The sequence below is a fragment of the Nymphaea colorata genome, chromosome 3 (genome assembly GCF_008831285.2).
Source record: "Nymphaea colorata isolate Beijing-Zhang1983 chromosome 3, ASM883128v2, whole genome shotgun sequence".
NCBI lineage: Eukaryota > Viridiplantae > Streptophyta > Magnoliopsida > Nymphaeales > Nymphaeaceae > Nymphaea > Nymphaea colorata.
Window position 1 is genome coordinate 4,970,223 of NC_045140.1, and position 19,734 is coordinate 4,989,956.

General features: G+C 37.3%; 1 protein-coding gene across 7 annotated transcripts in view; it reads left to right on the forward strand.

The window, feature by feature from the left end:
* The window catches only part of LOC116250249 (uncharacterized), a 100,092-nt gene that overhangs the window by 65,888 nt on the left and 14,470 nt on the right, over nucleotides 1-19,734 (forward strand). For all 7 annotated transcript variants that reach the window (XM_031623829.2, XM_031623830.2, XM_031623833.2 and 4 more), the window contains 17 exons: nucleotides 85-380; nucleotides 508-592; nucleotides 1,746-2,057; nucleotides 2,165-2,557; nucleotides 2,640-2,958; nucleotides 3,283-3,441; nucleotides 3,510-3,673; nucleotides 3,887-4,067; nucleotides 4,307-4,573; nucleotides 4,656-4,862; nucleotides 7,148-7,202; nucleotides 8,144-8,271; nucleotides 8,646-9,164; nucleotides 9,256-10,080; nucleotides 10,161-10,234; nucleotides 17,635-18,091; nucleotides 18,244-18,330. In XM_031623829.2, coding sequence (XP_031479689.1) covers nucleotides 85-380; nucleotides 508-592; nucleotides 1,746-2,057; nucleotides 2,165-2,557; nucleotides 2,640-2,958; nucleotides 3,283-3,441; nucleotides 3,510-3,673; nucleotides 3,887-4,067; nucleotides 4,307-4,573; nucleotides 4,656-4,862; nucleotides 7,148-7,202; nucleotides 8,144-8,271; nucleotides 8,646-9,164; nucleotides 9,256-10,080; nucleotides 10,161-10,234; nucleotides 17,635-18,091; nucleotides 18,244-18,330 — 4,528 coding nt within the window. The remainder of the gene's footprint in view (nucleotides 1-84; nucleotides 381-507; nucleotides 593-1,745; nucleotides 2,058-2,164; nucleotides 2,558-2,639; nucleotides 2,959-3,282; nucleotides 3,442-3,509; nucleotides 3,674-3,886; nucleotides 4,068-4,306; nucleotides 4,574-4,655; nucleotides 4,863-7,147; nucleotides 7,203-8,143; nucleotides 8,272-8,645; nucleotides 9,165-9,255; nucleotides 10,081-10,160; nucleotides 10,235-17,634; nucleotides 18,092-18,243; nucleotides 18,331-19,734) is intronic.

Genomic DNA, 19,734 nt, shown 5'->3' on the forward strand with positions numbered 1-19,734 from the left:
GTCATGCAATATTTGATTCTGTGTCTTCTGGCTTGTATATTGTTGTGCCAACCATTTTCTCATGGTACTTTTTCCAAATTGTAGGTTTGCTTCCAAAGAAAAAGATACTTGGGTAAGGGCTCTTGTGAAGGATCTCAGCATTGAAGCAGGTTCAGGTCTTGTTGTCCTTGATCCAATTGATATATCAGGAGGGTACACTTCAGTCAATGAGAAGACAAATATATCTGTGCAATGCACTGATATATGTATTCATTTGCCTTTAAGTGTTATTTCCTTGGTTCTTCACCTGGAAAATGAAGCTTTTGCTGCACTTCAGATTGGGAATGAAAATTTTTTATCGCCATGCACGAATTTCAAACAAATTTGGGCATCTGAAAAAGGTTCACTTGCTTCTCTGATCATATTAAATGCTTGTGATGTCCTTTAATGAAATAAAACCATTCCTTTTAGGTGTACTGGCATGTAACATTTTGCAGTGTTTGAGTGGTTAATTCTGCCCTTTTGTAGGAAATAGTTCCGGATCAAATCTTTGCATTTGGAGACCTCAGCCACCTTCAAATTATGCAATTTTAGGTGATTGTGTCACCTTTGGGTATGTGAATTTTGAAAGTATCAACTCTGTTCTATCTGACAGCATGTTCATGGATATTTTTCACAGCTTCATTCCTTAACATAGTTTATGAATTAAAGTTAAAATGGGAAATCGGTTAGTTGGGTATGTGAAATATGAGCATATTAATTTGATTCTTTCAAAGTACCATAGTTGCAAAAAGCTTGCCTTTTTTGCAAAAGACAAAAATATTAAAAACAATGAGAATGAAGTTTTTTTGTGTGTTTTTTTTTTTAAAATTCCAAAATGAACTTTTGACATCTTTTTCATGTTTTTTTCACACTTTTTTTCATCATTTTTACATTATTTTTGCTGTAAGGTTTAAAACTTAAGAAGTTATTTGTCTTCATTTCTGTCATTACTAAAGCATCATTTTTATCATTTTATCTAGTTATTTTTTATGTTCTCTTGGTAGTTCTTCATTTATTTTACTTTTTTTTTTAATTTTTAGGATTTTTCAACTTCTAATAAATTGTCGAATGTTTCTTGAAATTTTCAGTATTGTTGAGAAATACATGACAAAAACCTCACCATTTAAAGCACATTAATGATATTTGCGACTATGTTTCAAACTGCATGTGTATGTGATAGCTCTGTCTACCAAAAGATAAGAAAGCCAAAACTCACGCATGCTACTAATCCCTCACAGACTTAGGGTTAGTCCTCAAACAACTTCATTAATCGATAAGGTTGGGGTTCACCAGCCCCAGTACTTAAGGTGATCACAGGAACCGGGTCTGGTAAGTAAGCATTATTTTTTTATTAGTTTAATGCAGTTTAATGTACTAAAAGAGAAAGGACATTGCTGTTCTTTATCTCATCTAGAAATATGTTTCTTGAAATTCTTAGAAAGCAGCTATATGTAGTTTGGATTTTTACTATAGGTGGGCACTTAAGCATATGTGTGCTAGATTCTCTCTGGTTAGGTATTTGTTGAGTTTTAGCATGGACTTTTGCTATGGTTTGGATGTTCCTTTAGAAAGTGTTGTATAAGGAGTTTGGACTTGCGGGAATGATTTTTACATAGCAATAAATGATTTATAAACTAAAACCTTGTATGTAACAGTACTGATCTGTATGGTTTCCACGGATGTATACTGTTCGCTAAGATTTATATATTTCTCTACGTTTGCAGGCCAGTTCCTCCATCTCAAGCAGTTATGGCAGTTAGTAATACCTATGGGCGTGTACAGAAGGCTGCTGGCTTCAACTTTGTTGGGTCATTATCCAGCATTTGTGGAGTAGAAGACAGTAATAGTTACTCTGATGATGAACATGGTTGCTCATTATGGATGCCAATTCCCCCAACTGGATACAAGGCAATGGGATGCGTAGCTCATATTGGAAGCAAACCTCCACCAAATCATATTGTATATTGTATACGGGCTGACCTAGTGACTTCTGCGGCTTTTCTGGATTGCGTTCTTTATCTATCTCCAAACCCAAGGTGCCTTCCTGTTTTGTGTAATTTGTCTATTTCATCATCTCCTTCATGTAGCTGCAGATCATTAGCAACAGTTGGTGATAGGTTCTTTTCCTTCCTCTCTTTTGCAGATTTCTTACGGGCTTCAGCATATGGCTAATTGAAAATGTAGTGGGCTCCTTCTATGCACATTCTACAGTTGAATACCCTTCAAAATGTTTAATCTTTGATTTTCATGAGATTCTCAGAAGAAATATGAACAAGCCTATCCCTTACATGAACGATTTGCCAGTTGATCCATCTATTGATGATGGTAAAAGTCCAAATGATAGGACTCCTAGTTCCAATTCCAGCAGCTCAGATGTTTTACGATCAATATCAAAGTTTAATGGTTATTACATGTCTACTCCAAATTTTGAAAGGATTTGGTGGGATAGGGGTTCTGAAGTGAGAAGGCCAGTTTCAATATGGAGAGCAGTTGCCCGTCCTGGTTTTTCCATACTTGGTGACTGCATTGCAGAAGGGTTCGTCAGTACTGCTCTGGTTCAATTTTATTTTTTTGCAATGTGGTCAGTTTTGCTTACTTATTTATTAACTTGTTGTCAGCTTTGAACCACCAGCACTTGGCTTGGTGTTTAGGAGTGATAATTCAGGAATATCTGCAAAGCCTCTACAGTTTACAAAGGTCGCTCATATATCAGGAAAAGGGATTGAAGAGGCTTTCTTTTGGTTCCCAGTTGCTCCTCCTGGTTATGCTTCATTAGGCTGTGTAGTGTCAAGAGTGGATCAGTGTCCCTCATTGGAATGCATCTGCTGTTTGCGGATTGATCTCGTTAATCAGGCAACAATTTTAGATAAGCCTGTATCATGCTTTGTTAGCTCTAAGGCTTCTCAGAGCTGGAGCATTTGGAGAGTTGATAATCAGGTTGGCCACCTTATTTTACATAGCAGCCTGTTTACTTTTTTTTTCAGTCTTGAATTGATATCAGTTCCTAATTCGAACCAGCTACTGCAAAAGAAAGTGGGAGTTGCAAAATATTACTCAAATTTTCTACTCTTCTGAAGGTCTTACTGAGATTCTTACTCGGGAGGCATATAATTCCGCATGTGCCTTTTCTCTATGTTGTTGTCGGCGATGAGTTTTTTTTGTCTGTAAACAATTTCTGTCAGTGATTTTATTTGCTCTTCCAATCGATAATCTCATACCTCATTCCATTTTTTAATTAGAGATGTGTTCATTTTTTTTTAGGCAAATACCTTTCTTGCACGGTCTGATCAGACAAAACCGTCCAACCGTCTGGCTTATTGCATAGGCGATTCTGTAAGGCCTAAAGCAAATGAGAATATAAGTGGTGAACTGAAGCTCAAATGCTTCTCTCTTACCATTCTTGATGACTCCTGTGGGATGGTATGTCTTGTTTTGGAAGTTTTTCAGTTGGTGGAGTCTCTACCTTATGTTTAAGTTGTGCTTTTCAGATGACACCTGTCTTTGATACGACGATAACCAACTTAAATCTTGCAACACATGGTCGGCCTGAGGCAATGAGTGCAGTTCTGATATGTTCTATTGCTGCATCAACATTCAATGCACAGCTTGAAGCGTGGGAGCCTCTTATAGAGCCTTTTGATGGGATATTCAAGTACAAGATTTTGATCATATGAACACTTTTTACCTTCTTTCTTTAAGTTTGTAATGTGCTTTGTGCACAGGTCTGTCTCTGTGCACACATTCTTCATAGTAGCACCACTTGCTGCTTTTCTTTTTTCCTTTTTATGTAGCTCACCCAATGGCGAGCCTCTAAATAGTTAACTGGCTCTTTGTAAAATTAATTTTACTGTTCTTTTTCTTGTAGGTACGAGTCATACAAAGCCAACCTGCATTTGTCCAACAACATTGGGAAGCGGGTCCGTGTTGCGGCAACCAGCACTATGAATGTTAATATCTCTGCTGCAAATATTGAAGCCTTTGTTGGACTTTTTATCTCTTGGAGAAACCAAACTCTGTTCAGGAAGAAAATTTTAGAGGATGGCATGGTCGTAATGTTAATCTTATCGTTTAATTCTACGAATTTTAGTATCAAACTTGCTCTTCATAATTTATCCAGATTTCTTGCCTCGCTCTTCTGGTTTACTTGTTGAGGACTGTTTATTTTTTCCTTATTTGTTTTTGGTACTTTTTTCGTTGGTGTGAATTTCTTTTCTGTTTTTCCTGGGTTTCTTGTTGAGGACTGATTTTTGCTCGTGGCTGATGCTGATTCTTTTGATTGTTCCAGAAAGATAGGTCTTTGATGGATTCCGATGATGCAACAAATTCTGCACTAGAGGAAACTGATCCTCATAATGTTGTTGTAGAGAACAAGCTGGGATCTGATATTTATTTGAAAATTTGGGGTGACAATTCAGAAAACTGTAAATTGATCAGAACTGGTGAAAGCACCTTAGCATGGTTTCCTCCGCCTAGCTTTTCTGATAGATTCAATGTGGCCATTGGGGTGCACGAGTTCCACCGTTTTGTTGCTGTTCATGTGTTTGAGTCTAGGGTATAGTATATTTATTACTGTTTTACTTCCCAGGATTATCAAAGTCAACATATTGATGATTGAAAAGCATTTTTATTTGCAGGGCCTGACAGTCAATGATGATGGTAACCAACATGATTTTTTCTGTGCTTTACGATTGGTTCCTTCTAATCAAACATCAGATCAGCAAAAGCTTTTCCCTCAGAGTGCGAGAACACGGTGCATTAGACCGGTAGTTACAGGCCCAGATAAAACATCTGAATATGTTGTTCGCTGGAATGAATTGTTCATATTCGAAGTTCCACAGAAGGTTTGGCTGCTGTTTTCTACCTTAATTTGCAATTTTTCCATCATTTGGATTAGTAGTTAATGTTCTTTGTGTTTTAGAAATCAAAGTGATGCAACAAAAGCATTTCACACACATGGATGTTTCACACAAAGTTAAGCATCCAGCTGTGTATATCAAAATTTTCTAGTGCAAAGTTGCTTCCCAGGAAAAACAATCGAATGAATCATTAACACTATGTTCGTTGCGCATTGTAAACCTCTTTGAATTAGGTGATGATCTGGCTGTAGTAAATTATTTAATAGAAGTTTTTTTCTGACTACAGCCTGCCTTATTATTATAAATGAAGATACTTCTCTCCAGTGCCTTTTTATTAACTCATCCAACGTGCCTCTTTAGGTACCATTCCAGAGGTTGATGAATACTTGGCAACTGATTTTGTAACCTGATAAATTTAGGAATAATTGAATAAGCCTTGATGACTTGGAACAAACCTAGGACCACATAAACCTTCATCTTGCGCTAATGTAAAAGTTTTTAAATTTTATATCTTATGTATGGTTCAGTTAAAAAGCCTTGATTTTTTTTAATATGATAGGTTTATCATTGTTGTTTGCCTTTACTATGGCTATGTTTCAGCTAGGAATAACCTGTCAGTATACTAATAATGGTCTTTGGGAATGGTAAAGGAAGGGTTGTTTTTAGGAACAGTAAGGAAGTGGCTTATAGTTGTATGTGGATAAAAAGGTAAGGGTACATTTGGCATGGGCCCCAAAGAATTGGGATGCTTAATTCTGTTTAGAACAACACAAGTTTATCTGTGCAAGAAAGACATAGGACCCCCTTCCTGAGTTACCTGCTATGTCACATGGGTGTGAGATGGGGTTGCCAGTGCAGCACATCTCAAAAAACTTGGGTGATGGGGTGCAGCGAGAGAATATTTATATACTGTTATTTTATATACATAAATATATTTTTGCATAATTTTTTTTTCTTTGACTTCTATTAGACTATTAGTATTGCTCTAAATAAAGGTTTATAGGAAGGCTATTTTAGTCCAATTTTTTTAAGAGTGTGGACCAATAAGTTAAATGAGTGAGTGGTCGTTTTAGAAAAGGACCGACACAATCATCCATAAAGGGCTGTCTCCTTTTCATGCAAGAAAGGGACTGACAGTAGGTCCTAAATATGGCCGTCTCCTTTCGGGTGAGCAAGGGGTATTAATCCCACCGCCCGAAAAAGGCCCGAAGGCCCCCCCATTCCCCCTGCCTCCGGGGTCCTGAGCTGCGTCGGTGTCAGCGATAGCAACGGTGCACCCTTCAGCTTAGATGCCGCGCCCTACCGCCTTAAGACATAAGAACATAACGCCCACGGGAATCGAACTAGAGACCTGCCTTAGTACAGGCCCCTAGCTCAACCAGCTACGCTATGCCCCTTGAGGCACCGTCTCCTTTTCGCACAAGAAAGGGACTGACACAAGGACTTTTATGACAAAGAAAGAGAGGTTGCTTTCTCCTTTTTATGCAAACACATATAATCATACGGAATCATTGTTTATATTCATAAACAAAAGTAGCCAAATATGCCTGGAAAAGGTCTGCCATGTCCATATCATGCCCTGTGCCTACACTTGTTTGGAACCTTGTTTTCATGGATGTGGTATCCTTTCAAGAGTATATATGTGACATAGCCTAGAATCTTGTTCCTTTACTGAATTTTCTATGATGCTAATGAAGTAGACTATGATGCTTCACATTATACTAAAAAAGGTCTTTTCAGTGAATTTTTTCCTAAAAATTAAGCTGTGGTGCTCATTTCAGTTGTTTAACGTTGGCACTTCTGCGATGCCTGATAGATGCTTTCAAAGCATGAACTATGTATCACTCACTGATACAGTTGTTGGTCAGAGGTGTTCAGATCCTTGAGTGTGATCTAGCACAGGTTCAAGTGCTCTCGGCATGCAGCGGAGGTATTTAAGAATCACAAGCTACTGTAATCTGTCAGCCTTTTGACACTGTGATAATGAACTGCAACAACTTGTGAAATTTCAGGAGTCATATGTTTAAACATATGTGCACTATATTTTTAATACGACCAGAATAGAACAAATAGAAGGCAACTTTGACAAAAATTTCTGATCCTATCACTTATCTCCTTTCCGTTTTTACATTTCTCATGTATGAGGTGTTGTGTCAATTCATTGCTCTTAGTTTGAGGTTTTCTTGTGCATTGAAAAGCTGATGCATGTCAAACTGTTTCTTTCATTAGGCTAGAAATGGTTATGTAGCCTTCTACGTTTTCTCTTTCAGGGACCTGCTAATCTGGAAGTTGAGGTTACAAACCTTGGTGCGAAGGCTGGAAAAGGTACGTTTTTGAGAACCACATTTTGCTGCATTTCTTTGATCATTAACGTTGCGGGTGCCTATTTCACATGGGTAAGGATATAGAGCAATTTCAAAATAAATTAGGTGCAGGGACCCAACTACATGTATATAGTATATACCCAAAATAACTCTGTGAATAACTGGTTAATATGTGCAATAAATATATTGATAACTAGATCTTAAGAAAAAGGCAACTTAGAGATGATCGGACTCATCAAAGTTTACTAAGTTCTGAAAAAATGCAGTCTACATTCGACATTGCTTGAACGGTGTATGGGTTATATCTGAATGTCTTGTGAATGTGTGCACTGCATCCATATAGTGTCACTGTTGATGTCTCATCTCTATACGACTGTCCTTGTGGCGTAGCTCTCTCTCTCTCTCTCTCTCTATATATATATATATATATATATATATATATATATATATATATATATATATATATATATTATGAGGTCACACTGGATGTCCTGAAATTCTTAACTGTGGTCCTCAGAATCTGAGCCACCCTGCATTTATACAAGCGTTTGCAGATTTTAGTGTAATGTTGTGTGTTCAATATTCATATTAACGTACATGAGTTTGGTCTCCTTTGACATACGCTATTCCAGGTCTTCTATCCATGGGAAACAAATCATCACCTTCATCCGTCAGTGCATGTTAATGTGGCTTATAAAGCATGTTTTTTCCTTTCCAGTTCATTGCCATAATGCAGTATAACTTTCTTGTGGCATTGTGGGCCTGGTACAATAAATTGTCAATTTATGTCTTGCTAGTCATTGTTTCCTGAAGGCCTTTTCTCCATTTATTTGCTTTTTCATTAGCTGAATACAGTCTTATCACTTATGACTTGTTTATGAAATGTAGTAGAGAAGGTGTTAGCCCTCCTTTTCTTGACAGACTAAATTTCTTATACTGCAGGGGAAGTAATTGGTGTATTTTCTATTCCAATTAGCGATGGTGCATCAGCTATGAACCCCAAATTTGCACGTATATCATCACGGAGACATGATCTTCCTGATTTTGCTTCATATCCTCTGAGGAAAAAGGTCCTTTTCCTCCTTATTTTCCTCTGTCTCCAGCCATCCCTTGCATTTGAAAATCTGACAAAGTCATATCCTGTACAAAGATTTATTTTGTAATTTCCATAAAATGCCTTCTGAATAATAAATGTCTACAGTGGATATGACCTCCTGAGTACTGCAAAAAAGTAAATAGGTTAAAACAAAAATGGTAGCATGCCTTTAACTGACATGACGTACAGTTATTATGCGATTTCTTAAAACATTAGACAGTTTATTCGTTAAGTTGATGCAGCAGTAGGTCTTCAAGTTCTGAATTTTTTACAAATGCCTGGTACCATTTGAATGATATCTTTTGGTTCATTTTATCCATGATTGATGTGATCTTTCTGGTTCTCAAGGGCCATGTTGCTTCTGATGGAGATGTGCAATTGTGTGGTTCTGTGCTTGTTTCAACGTCTTATTTTGAAAGGAAAGTTCATGGAGTCACTGCAAAGGATTTAAATGTCAAAGTAGCTGATAGTGATATTGGTTTTTGGGTGGCACTTGGTTTGGAAGGGCCATGGACAGGCCTCCGTAGGTTGCTTCCCCTTGCAACGGCTCCAAAAGAACTTAATGGTGATTTCTTTGCATTTGATGTTGCTATGAAGAAGGGCAAGAAGCATGTCACATTCCGAAGTCTTGCAACTGTTGTTAATGATACAGATCTGAATTTGGAGATTTGCGTCTGCCCCTTGGCACTCATTGATGATGTATCTTCTATTTCAACACTAGATACAAATAAAAGTAATGCAGTTACAGAAGAAATATTCGAAAATCAGCGCTATCAACCTGTTTCTGGATGGACTAGTAAATGTCCTGGCATTTCAAAGAATGATCCAGGGCCTTGGAGTACAAGGGACTATTCTCATTCATCTAAGGTGATTCTTTGTCTTTGATGCAATTAACTTTCTTCCTTTCTTTTTTCTTTTTTTTTCTTTGATCTAACAGTCCCAGCCATCTATTCGCTAGGACTTCTTTGAGCCTGCTCTTCCGAATGGATGGAAGTGGACGTCTGACTGGACTATAGACAAGTCATTGTTTGTGGACAATGAAGGTTGGGCTTATGCGTCTGATTTTCAAAGCCTCAAATGGCCTCCACTTTCCTCAAGAATGTGCAGAAAGTCTGTTTTGGATTTTGTTCGTCGAAGACGTTGGATCCGTATAAGAGAACTATTTTCTGAAACTACATCTAAAATTTCAAGAGTTATCCTTCCAATTATAAAGCCAGGTTCATCATTAGTTTTACCTTGGAAGAGTATGATAAATAGTGAGCCTCTGTGCTTGCAAGTTCGCCCATTTGTTGAAGGCTGTCAGGACACATATTTTTGGACTAGGACGATAACCAATGATCCTCCTAGCTTTATACATGGAAACAATGAGCGTGATGCTGAAGGACTAGCATTTTTTTCCAGATCATCTACAAATCAATCTGGACCTGTTTGTGCTTTTATGCTGAACCAGCTTGAGAAGAAAGATATGCTTTTATTTACTACACGTTGTAATAACAAGGAAGGGGCTTTCTGGTTCAGCATTGGAACAGATGCATCCATTCTTCAAACAGAACTGAATTCCCCAGTTTATGATTGGCGGATTTCTCTTAGTCCCCCGATCAAGCTCGAGAACAAACTCCCATATCATGCTGAATACTCCATTTGGGAGAAAGATGAAGGAAATAGAATTAAGGTACATAATGGTATTGTTTCACGGGGCTGCAGTGCATTCATATATTCTGCAGATGTGCGTAAACCTATATATTTATCATGGATGGCTGAAGGTGGCTGGGTTTCAGAAAAGGTAACTACTGTATATCAATGTTAACATGGTTTATAAATATTTATTTTGGCCCATATAATGATGTTATTCTTTCCATATAGGATTCTGTTCTCATTTTGGATCCCGCTCTTGGTCATGTCTCTTCATTTTGGTTGGTTAATCAGAAGAAAAATAGGTATCTTTCTCACTATATTATTAGCTGGAATCAATGGAGCTCCATGCTGAGCTCAGGGCTGAGTTTTTTTTTTTTTTTGAACCTGTAATAGGAATTGCTTGTTTACCCTGCCATTGTAGCATTTCTAATGTGCGTGTGGCCCTCAAGATCCTTCTCTTCGATTTTGTGATATCAATTCTTATGTTTCCTTTATGTACTAATTATGTACATTTTTTTTTCTTAATCTTTCAATGTTGATTTTTTTGTAACTTTTGTTCTTTGGCTTGATTAAGCTTCATATTTTGAACAGAGCAAAATTCTTAATGATATATAGTTTCTCCTTTGACAATAAAGGAAATTATTCATGCATCTTTTATAGGGGACAACTCTAGCCTCAATTATTCGGTTGTCTTATTAGCTCCCTGATGTTCTCCCCAGGAGAAATGCCATTAAATGGTCGATCTTGAGTCCCTACAATAGATTGCAGTGCTTGTCGGTGCCTGACTGGCCTGTCAATCTATTTACCCTTGGCTAGCCCTTCAATTTTTGGAAATTTTTTCACTGCAAGGGATTAGAGTTCTGACAGTTATTATTTGTTATGTGAGGGGTATTTAATAATGATTTAGAAGTCATAAGCACTTGTAGCATTGTAGAAGTCTCTCCTTAATATTTTTATTTTATTTTGTGGACTAATTTTGTAAATTTTTGGCTGCCCCTGATCCTTATTAATGTGGGATAAGGGCTAATCCAATTAGATTTTTCTTCTTCCGTGCCTTTAGGTTTGATGTTTTCTTCTTCTTCCTCTTCCTTTCTCTTCTACTATGCAATCATTTACTTGTTTACATGATCCTCCTCTGTTATATACTCGGCGATGGGCTCCTTCTTATGGCCCTTCCTTGACTCTGTATCAGGAGGTAAGTATTCTTGATGACACTGTTTACTCTATTGTTAATCCCGATAATACTGCAAATTATCCTGATGTTGAAGATGACTTGCTTATTGCCCTAAGAAAAGGCAAATGCCAATGTGCTCTGCATCCAATTTTTAAGTTTGTGTCCGCAGGTAGACTTGGGGGGAGTATGCAAAGCTTCATATCTGCCCTATCTGTTCTTCCCATTCTGATAAATCATTAGTGTGCTTTATTGGATCCCAAATGGAGACAACACATGCAGGATGAAATGAATGTACTGATGTCATGAGGTACTTAGGAACTGGTAGACCTCTCCTTGGGAGCGATATTGTTGGGTCCAAGTAGGTGTTTACAATAAATGCCATTCTAATGGCTCGATGAATAGTATAAAGCATGACTAACAGCAAAGGGATACATCCAAACGTATGGAGTGAACTTCTTCAAGACATTTTCTCTTTTAGTCAGATTAGGCACCATCAAACTAGTTACTTTAATGGCTCTTCACTATGGTGTAGCATGTTTTAGCTTGATGTTCGGATGCATTTTTGTATGGAGATCTATCAAAAACATTCTACATGCAACAACCACCAGGGTTTGAGAGATAGGGGAAGTGTGGGAAGGTGTGCAAACTCAAAGAAGCTATATATGGTTTGAAGCATAGTCTACATGCCTGGTTTCATAAGTTATTTGAAGTGACGTTTGAGTTTAGTTTTTAAAGAAATCACCTTCAGGCCATTCCTTATTCATAAAGAACAGTTTCAAAGGTATAGTGGTTATGATTGTTTATGCAGATGATATAATCTTGACTGGTGATAATGAGCAAGAGATCTCAAATACCAAGGTAGTGACAATGAACATGAGATCTCGAACACGTAGGTGTATTAGAAGAAGCATTTTGTTACAAAAGATTTTGGTCTTCTCAGATTTTTTTTGAGAATAAAAATATTTTCGTGTTGTTCTTTCACAAGTAAAATATGTGCTTGGTTTACTGCATGAGACTGAGTTTTTTGGTGCTAAACCGGCTGCTGTTAATCCTGTGAATACAAGACTTGACATATCTTTTGCAGTAGGCAAACTATGGCAACTTGTGGACAAGCTGGAAAAAGTTCATTGAGATACAACTATGATGGTTCTTAGATACCTAAATCTTCTCTAGGGAAATGTCTATTATTTTAAGAGGGGACATCTTTAGATATAGAAGCATACTATAGATGTAGATTGAGCAGGGTCAATTGATGACAAGAAGTCCACCACTAGTTTTTGTGTGTTCATTGGAGAAAACCTAATTTTCTTGGAGAAGAAACAAGTTGTTGTTAACTCCATTGCTGAGTCAGAATATGGTGCTATGGGCCAAACGACTGCTGAAATGACATGGATAAAATCCATGCTTATAGGCTAGGTGGTTAGGTACTTAGGTCAACTTACCTATGAAGATGAGGCGTGATAATAAGACGGTTACCTATATTGCAAATAACTCCATTCCATGAGAGGACCAAACACATGAAAGTGAATTGTCATTACATGTGTGACGTGGTGCAAGCTGGAACTATATCAACGGTTCATGTTACTTCTAAAGATCTAGTAGTTGATGTTTTTACAAAGCCACTTTCTTGTCAAGTTTTATAAGATGCTATGACAAGCTGAGCATGGTTGACATCTATGCTCTAGCTTGAGTAAGAGTATTGAAAGTTATTATTGTGGCGTGAGGGGTTTTTAGGAAATATTTAGAAGTCATAAAAGGTTCTCTTCATTATTTTTATTTTATTTTGTGGACTGATTTTGGAAGACTTTTTGGCCGACTCTAGTCATTAATAGTCACAAAAAACTTTTTGCAAAACAGCGAGATTTTTCTTTGGTATAATACGGCAAGCTTGAAAAGAAGAGAAAAATATGTGAAAAGTGTGGTAATTTTTAAAATTAAAAAATCTTTAAAAGTAGGGAAAATAACATGAGTGAGAAACTGATAACACAAACATAAAAAAATAAGTACATTAGCAACAAATAAAAATTAGAAAATAAAAACAATTAGTTCAACTTCAACCTAAGTGGATAAGTCACATGGACACTGCAAAATGATTGCTGCAACCGTGTTGACATGGCTCGAGTGCGGACATGGGTGCGGCCCCGATTCGCACCCAAAGCAAGTCAACTAGATTCGGGTGCGGCTGACCGCACCCGACCATTTTCTTTCATTTTGGACATGCACCCGACTCTCGTTTGACTCGAGTTGGGTGCGGTCAAACCTTGTCAAGCCTATTGTTGTCCTTTTTTTATATTTTTTAATTGAAAAATTTTTAACGTTAAAAATGGGTTTAAGGCATGATCGTATACCCTCTTCCTCTCCTCCCATGCGCTCCTCCTTTGTGTGGGTTTTGCTGGTTACATTGAAGCATCCAGCGGGATGGAAGGTCATTTCCGGTGACTGAGTGGGTCGAACGACAGCCGGCGGCAATGTGTGATGGGTCTTTGAGTGGAACAGAAGACTTCTCTGCTCTATTTCGGTAGTATTGTCATCTGCATCTTTCTCAACCCTATTGCCGGCAAAACGGCGGTTTTTCTATCTATCTTTGGTTTGATTTCTGCCATCAGTACTTCCTCATTGCACTCTTGAGTTTGTATTTCATTTTGTTGTGTCACTGATTCTATTCATGATCGGCAACACAGGTGGTTCTCTCTCTTTTTTTTTTTATGCTTAAATCAGTAAATGTTCATATTTGACTGTTAGTTTTTTCACTTTCTCAGTTTTGTGTTTTGCTGCAATGACTGCTTTTGTTGTTTTTCATTAACTTGATTTGTGAAAGATTGAAAGTTCGGATGTTTATTTTTTTAGTTTTTACTTGTTTGTGTTCTGTCCTGCTTTTGTTGTTTTTCGTTTACTCCTTTAACGTTTGTACTTTGTAAGCATGTTAATGCTTAATATGTTACATTCGTATACACAATACATTATAGCTTGTAAGTATGTAATATAAATATTCATGTATAATTTACCCATATTGTGTGTAGTGTAGAGTGTATAGGCTATATATATATACACTCTTAATTTATATATATATATATATATATATATATATATATATATATATTATAATAGTAAATTAATAATAACAGTAAATACTCTCACTGCACCACTACACCTAAATTTTTGGGGATGTGCTGCTCTGGCACCCGCACCCGCACCTATGTAACATAGAGTTCAACATTAAAAAAATGTGAAAAAACCCTTAAAATGAAAGAAAGGGAAAAAAGCAAAAAAACACTTTTTTTTTCTTTTTAGCGTTTAGAAAAAGGTATTTTTAAATTTTTTTTAAATGGATGACTATTTTTTGCATTTTATACACATTTTTTTCAAAAAATAAAATGCGTTTTTTTCGAAAAAAATGTTTTAGGCTGACCCAATCTGTCATTTGGAGGATATGGCTCTGGAAAGGGTTTGAATCTATGTAACACATACATCCCTGTTTCGTGGATGATGAGGAGCACCCATGTTGACAAGAGTCGACACAAGTACTGGTAGTAATACTGTGTTAAACACGGCCCAAACATGAGACTCACCTTGTCGGGTGCGGTCAACGCATCTGGGGCCTTCCTCCATTTTGTGTCATGAGCTGCATTTACGTGCTTGTATCCATGGATTATTCATCATCTCAATTTGGGTTTCCCGCCAAACTTTTTGGGCTGTCAACTTTATTTTCTTAACTAGGAAGAGCATATAGTTCCTTTGTCAAGAACCAAGATTTTTCTCTGTGTCTAAATTTATTTGCAATGTTGAGCTTGTTTCATGTACGAAAGCAATCAGGCTTTGGTGGCCTACATGACCTGTACGCTTTCAAGAGAGGTGTTGCTATCTATCCAGATGACTGTTTAATAGGAGAATTGAAGAACAAATTGGTTCAAATTGATTCCTGAACTTTAGAGCTATGTCACCAAGGTGCGCCATCGGGTGCGACTCAGATTCGCACCCAAACCGCACCATATCAGGGAGGTAGGGAGAGAGAGAGTGTGTTGCGAAGGAGGGAGACAATGCAAGATAGAGGGCTTGAGAGCTTGCAGGAGTGAGAGATTGCAGATAGAGAGGGGAGACAGACAAAGAGCTCGCGACAGAGGGAGAGGGACGACACGATTTGGGGGAACAGGGAGAGCAAGGGTGAGGGGGATTGAAGGCGAGCCAAAGAGAGGGCGAGAGGGCGAGTGAGGAGCGCAGGAGGAAGAGAGTGCAGACAGAGAGGGATTGGGTGAGACGAGGTGAGAAGGAAGGGGGAAACAGATGGGAGAGAGAAAAACCTAGTTACCCTAATAGCCGCCGCACTGCACTGCCACCGCCGCTGCTCCTTCCTCCACCTTCTTCTTCTTTGTGTCGGATGCTCACCTGCGGAATAAGAGGGCAACGAAGAGGCAGATAGAAAGGAAGACGAGGAAGGGGAACCCGTGTCAGGCTTCCTCTTCGAGCGATGGAGTTCGGGTCCGGGTCTGGATCCCGACCCAATCCAACCTACCCAAAACCAAAATCGTTATAGGAATAACCTCTCAATGATGAACCTACCTATAAGTAATTTCTGGGTCTGTGCAATGGACCCGACCCACAATCTGGCCCCCACTGATTATTAGTAGTTTTTAACCTCATATATATCCTTATTTATCTCTTTCATGTAACTAGATCCTTTTCCTCATTGTAAGGGTTACCAAAAACTGCAAATCACCCTGGAATGGAAAGGGTGATAGGGGAATCTTGACATTCTTTTTTCTCTCACCCAAAATATTTTTTCTGGGGATCTAGTGGAAGCAAGAAGTTAATAAAATGCAGTTGTGGATCATCTCAAAACTAGAAGTATGACTGTATGAACTATGAACTCAAAACTAGAGTATATTTCTTGTTGAATTGATGATTGATAATAATATCATGATTAGCAAATTGCAATTTTGATTTTGTTATTTAATAATTTTGTGGTGTATAGACAAATTTTCATATATTATGTATATATATTATTATAATAATTAAATTATTATTAATAATAATAAAAACTCACGCCGCACTGCCGCACCTATGTTTTTTGAGATGTGCCGCACCGGCACCGGCACTGGCACCGGCACCCCGTACCTTGGTGACATTGTTTTAGAGGTGCGAATATCGTATCTCAAGCATGAATTCCTTCTTTTGAAGAAAGGAACAATGGCAATGATGGAACACTTGAATGAAATAAAAGGCATCACTGATTATTGGTAGTTGTTGGAAACAAGGTTTCTGATGGAAAAAATGTGCAATAAACTATAATTGGTTTAGAGACCAAGTTCCATGTTCTGGTTACTTCTCATTACTATGTCTTGTTTTTCCTACATTTGAGGAGCTATGTGCTAAGGTGCTCAGTATGAGACGAGTCTAAGGCCACTCGATTGTAAAGCTACCATATAATATCCTTGCCTCAAGGGTTCTTTATGGTTGTGGTTGCGGGGACAGTAGTTTTCATGGAGAAAGAGGAAGAAGAAGATATGGGCAAGGAGGTTTATATCTTTCGGCTTGCTTTTGGAGCTGAATCATGTCCATCATTATTTAATCCCTTGATAACATCAGTTCAATAATATGTTGAGGACATGGTTTGATGAAACTTTGTTGAGTTGCATTAACTACTTGACATGCTGTGTTTTTCCTCATTCGATATTGGATGTGTGACAGATTAACATGTGACAATGTCACATATTTGAAATGTGCAAGCCACAAAACAGGGCTTATACAATAAAATAGAACACTCCTCACTCAAAGCACAAATGCACATGGAACAGTTAGGAGAAAAGAAGTTAGAATCAAATAATGGTTAGCAGACCACACTGAGCACTTCAAGGGGAACAGTCCCCTGAGTATATACAAAAGCACCAGGGAATAGCTCTAATGGTTCGGAAAACTAGTCATTTGGGCTAGCGCATGTCCTGCCCATTTCTGTTCAAGCTCAACAATTAACCAGATTTGAAGCAGACAATAAAAAATGAAAGAGGAAAACACAAAAAAGAAAAGAAAAGACACAGCTGATTACAGACTCCATATATAATACACACCACACACACATATTTAATGTGTATAAATATGAATGAATATACTAAACAAACAACATCATACATACACATGTGTATATATGTATATGTAAAATGTATACTTATATGACATAATTTAACATGATGTTGGTGGCAGCATTCCTATCACTCATTACCTTCCAAATTTGGTCTGAAGGTAGCCCCGTCCAAAATCTTCTATTCACCAAGTAATGCAGTTGATCAGAAATAATAAAAAAAATAACCATAACAAACTTCTGTGAAGGCCTCACTTGCCAATTTCCCAAATATCTTTAATTTGAATGACATTTGTAACTTTGGTCCATTCAAAACTTCAATGAATATAGTTGACTTGTTACTGTGTTCGTGTTTTATTTCTTCTGTTCTCGTAAGTCACATGTCAGGTTGCTTTTATCATATTGAAACAAAATTGTAGTTTTATTGTCTCATGCTGTATGTTTTCTATGTGCAGGAAATTGCGTGTGAGTGTTGAGCATGACTTGGGTGGCACAGTTAGTGCTTCTAAGACTGTTCGAATATTTGTTCCGTACTGGATCAGCAATGACTCAGGGTTGCCATTGTCATGTCAAATGGTTGAGGTTGAACCTTCAGAAAAGATGGACAATGATTCCTTGTTACTCTCTAGGGTAGTTAAGTCAGCAAAGTTTTCCCTGAAGCCGCAGTCAAGTTTTACGGATCTTAGAAGATCATCTAGTTCAAAAAGAAATCTTCAACTACTTGAAGACATTAAGGAGCTAGGTTCAAGCCCAGTCATGTTATCCCCACAGGATTATGCAAACCATGGCAACATTTTACCGTTTGCATCTCGAAGTGGTCCATTTCTTTCACCACGTATAGGCATTGCAGTTGCACTTTCCCTTTCCAATCATTATAGTCCTGGAATTTCTCTTATGGAGCTTGAGAATAAGGTAGTTAGTTGCAGAATGTGATGTACTTGTTCTTCTAGGATTTCTTTCTGATGCTCCTAGCGTGGGATCACTTTTTCCAGTTCCTGTCAATCATGTCTTTAATGTCATAACCAATGCAGAGTGTTTGATGAGAATATTTTTCAATTATGTAGGAGCACGTTAATGTAAATGCATTTTCACCAAGTGGATCATATTACAAGCTTTCAGCTTCCATAAGCATGAAGTCTGATAGAACAAAGGTATCGTAAACTTTTTGTCTTTAATGCTTTTTATGATTAATCAGAAGCGACAAATAACAGTTGAGTTAGCAAAGCCACATAATGACAGCCTATTGTGATGTCTCTTAATTAAGCTGAAAACATGAAAATGTCCTACTAAGTGCTGGGAAGACTATAACTGTGTTGAGAACTTGAGAAAATGAGGTGGTTGACTGTTCATGGCACTATCCAGATATGTATTGCTCTTTACCAAGCGACTAATTTATTGTACTAATGTAACTATCATACTAATGAACACAAGTTTACTATTGATTGAATCTCATTATGACAAATTAGTACAATGACCTGAAGATCATTTATCTGCTTGTCCAAAAATGACCTGACCCAACAGGGAAATATCAAAATACCTTGCCATGAGGACACCATAGTCTGGGAGACCGAACTACGCATAGAATAAATCATCATCCTCCTCTATCTGTTGCAGGATACAGGATGTGGAAAATTTCCAACCTTAAATTTTTAGGCAAAAAAATTTGTTGTTGGTTTACTGTACTATGTTGAAATTGTATGCTGATCATTGACATGCTTGTACAAAAATTTTGCAGTATTACCTCTTACCATTTGTAACATTTTATGTCAAGGTCTATCAGTTTCGTGCTCTAAGCATTTTCTGAAATTTAAAGACCTGGTTCTTTGTTCTGTGGTGTTAATTTAGTCAGTTCCTTCTTGGACACTTGATAGAAACTCAAAAAGGAAATGCACTATAAATGAAACAAAAGCCAAAAGAGCACTCAAGGATTTTTTTTTTTTTTAAAAAAGAAAAAGAAAAAAACTTCTATTTCACTCTTAAATATAACGTAAAGGAATGGAATACAAGTGCGAGCCGACCTATTTATAAACAAATGGAGAACAGCACTAGTTATTGCTGCTCTTCCAATAGCTCTATTCGAGCTGTTGGACGGCTCTCCAACAGCTAATCAGGCATTGGTCTTTTGGTCAAAGACCAAGGTTGACCAGTAAAAAAAAAAAAAGATAAGAAAATAAAATAAATATGTGCATATACATAAATAAAATTAACGTATTCATATTCATGTGTATATATGTTCCATATAAAGATAATGTATTTAGTTATTTTACACATGTATATGTATACCTGGATGCTTAGTATGTACGAAATGACTGCTATTTTAACAATTGGGATTTGATTATGAGAAAGACTGAAATTTGATTCCACATTGGGGTTGATTTTGTTTACATATGACTGCAACATATTGTAATCATTGTTATGTCTATCAAAGTTCTCTTATTCTTCGGGGTGTCTTTTTTAGTGTATCTGTTTTATGCAAGATTTTGCCTGTAAGACCATTGAAAAGAGGAAAAAAATGAGGCTTGGTGCCCATTGTTAGAAATTATGCTTATACTGTA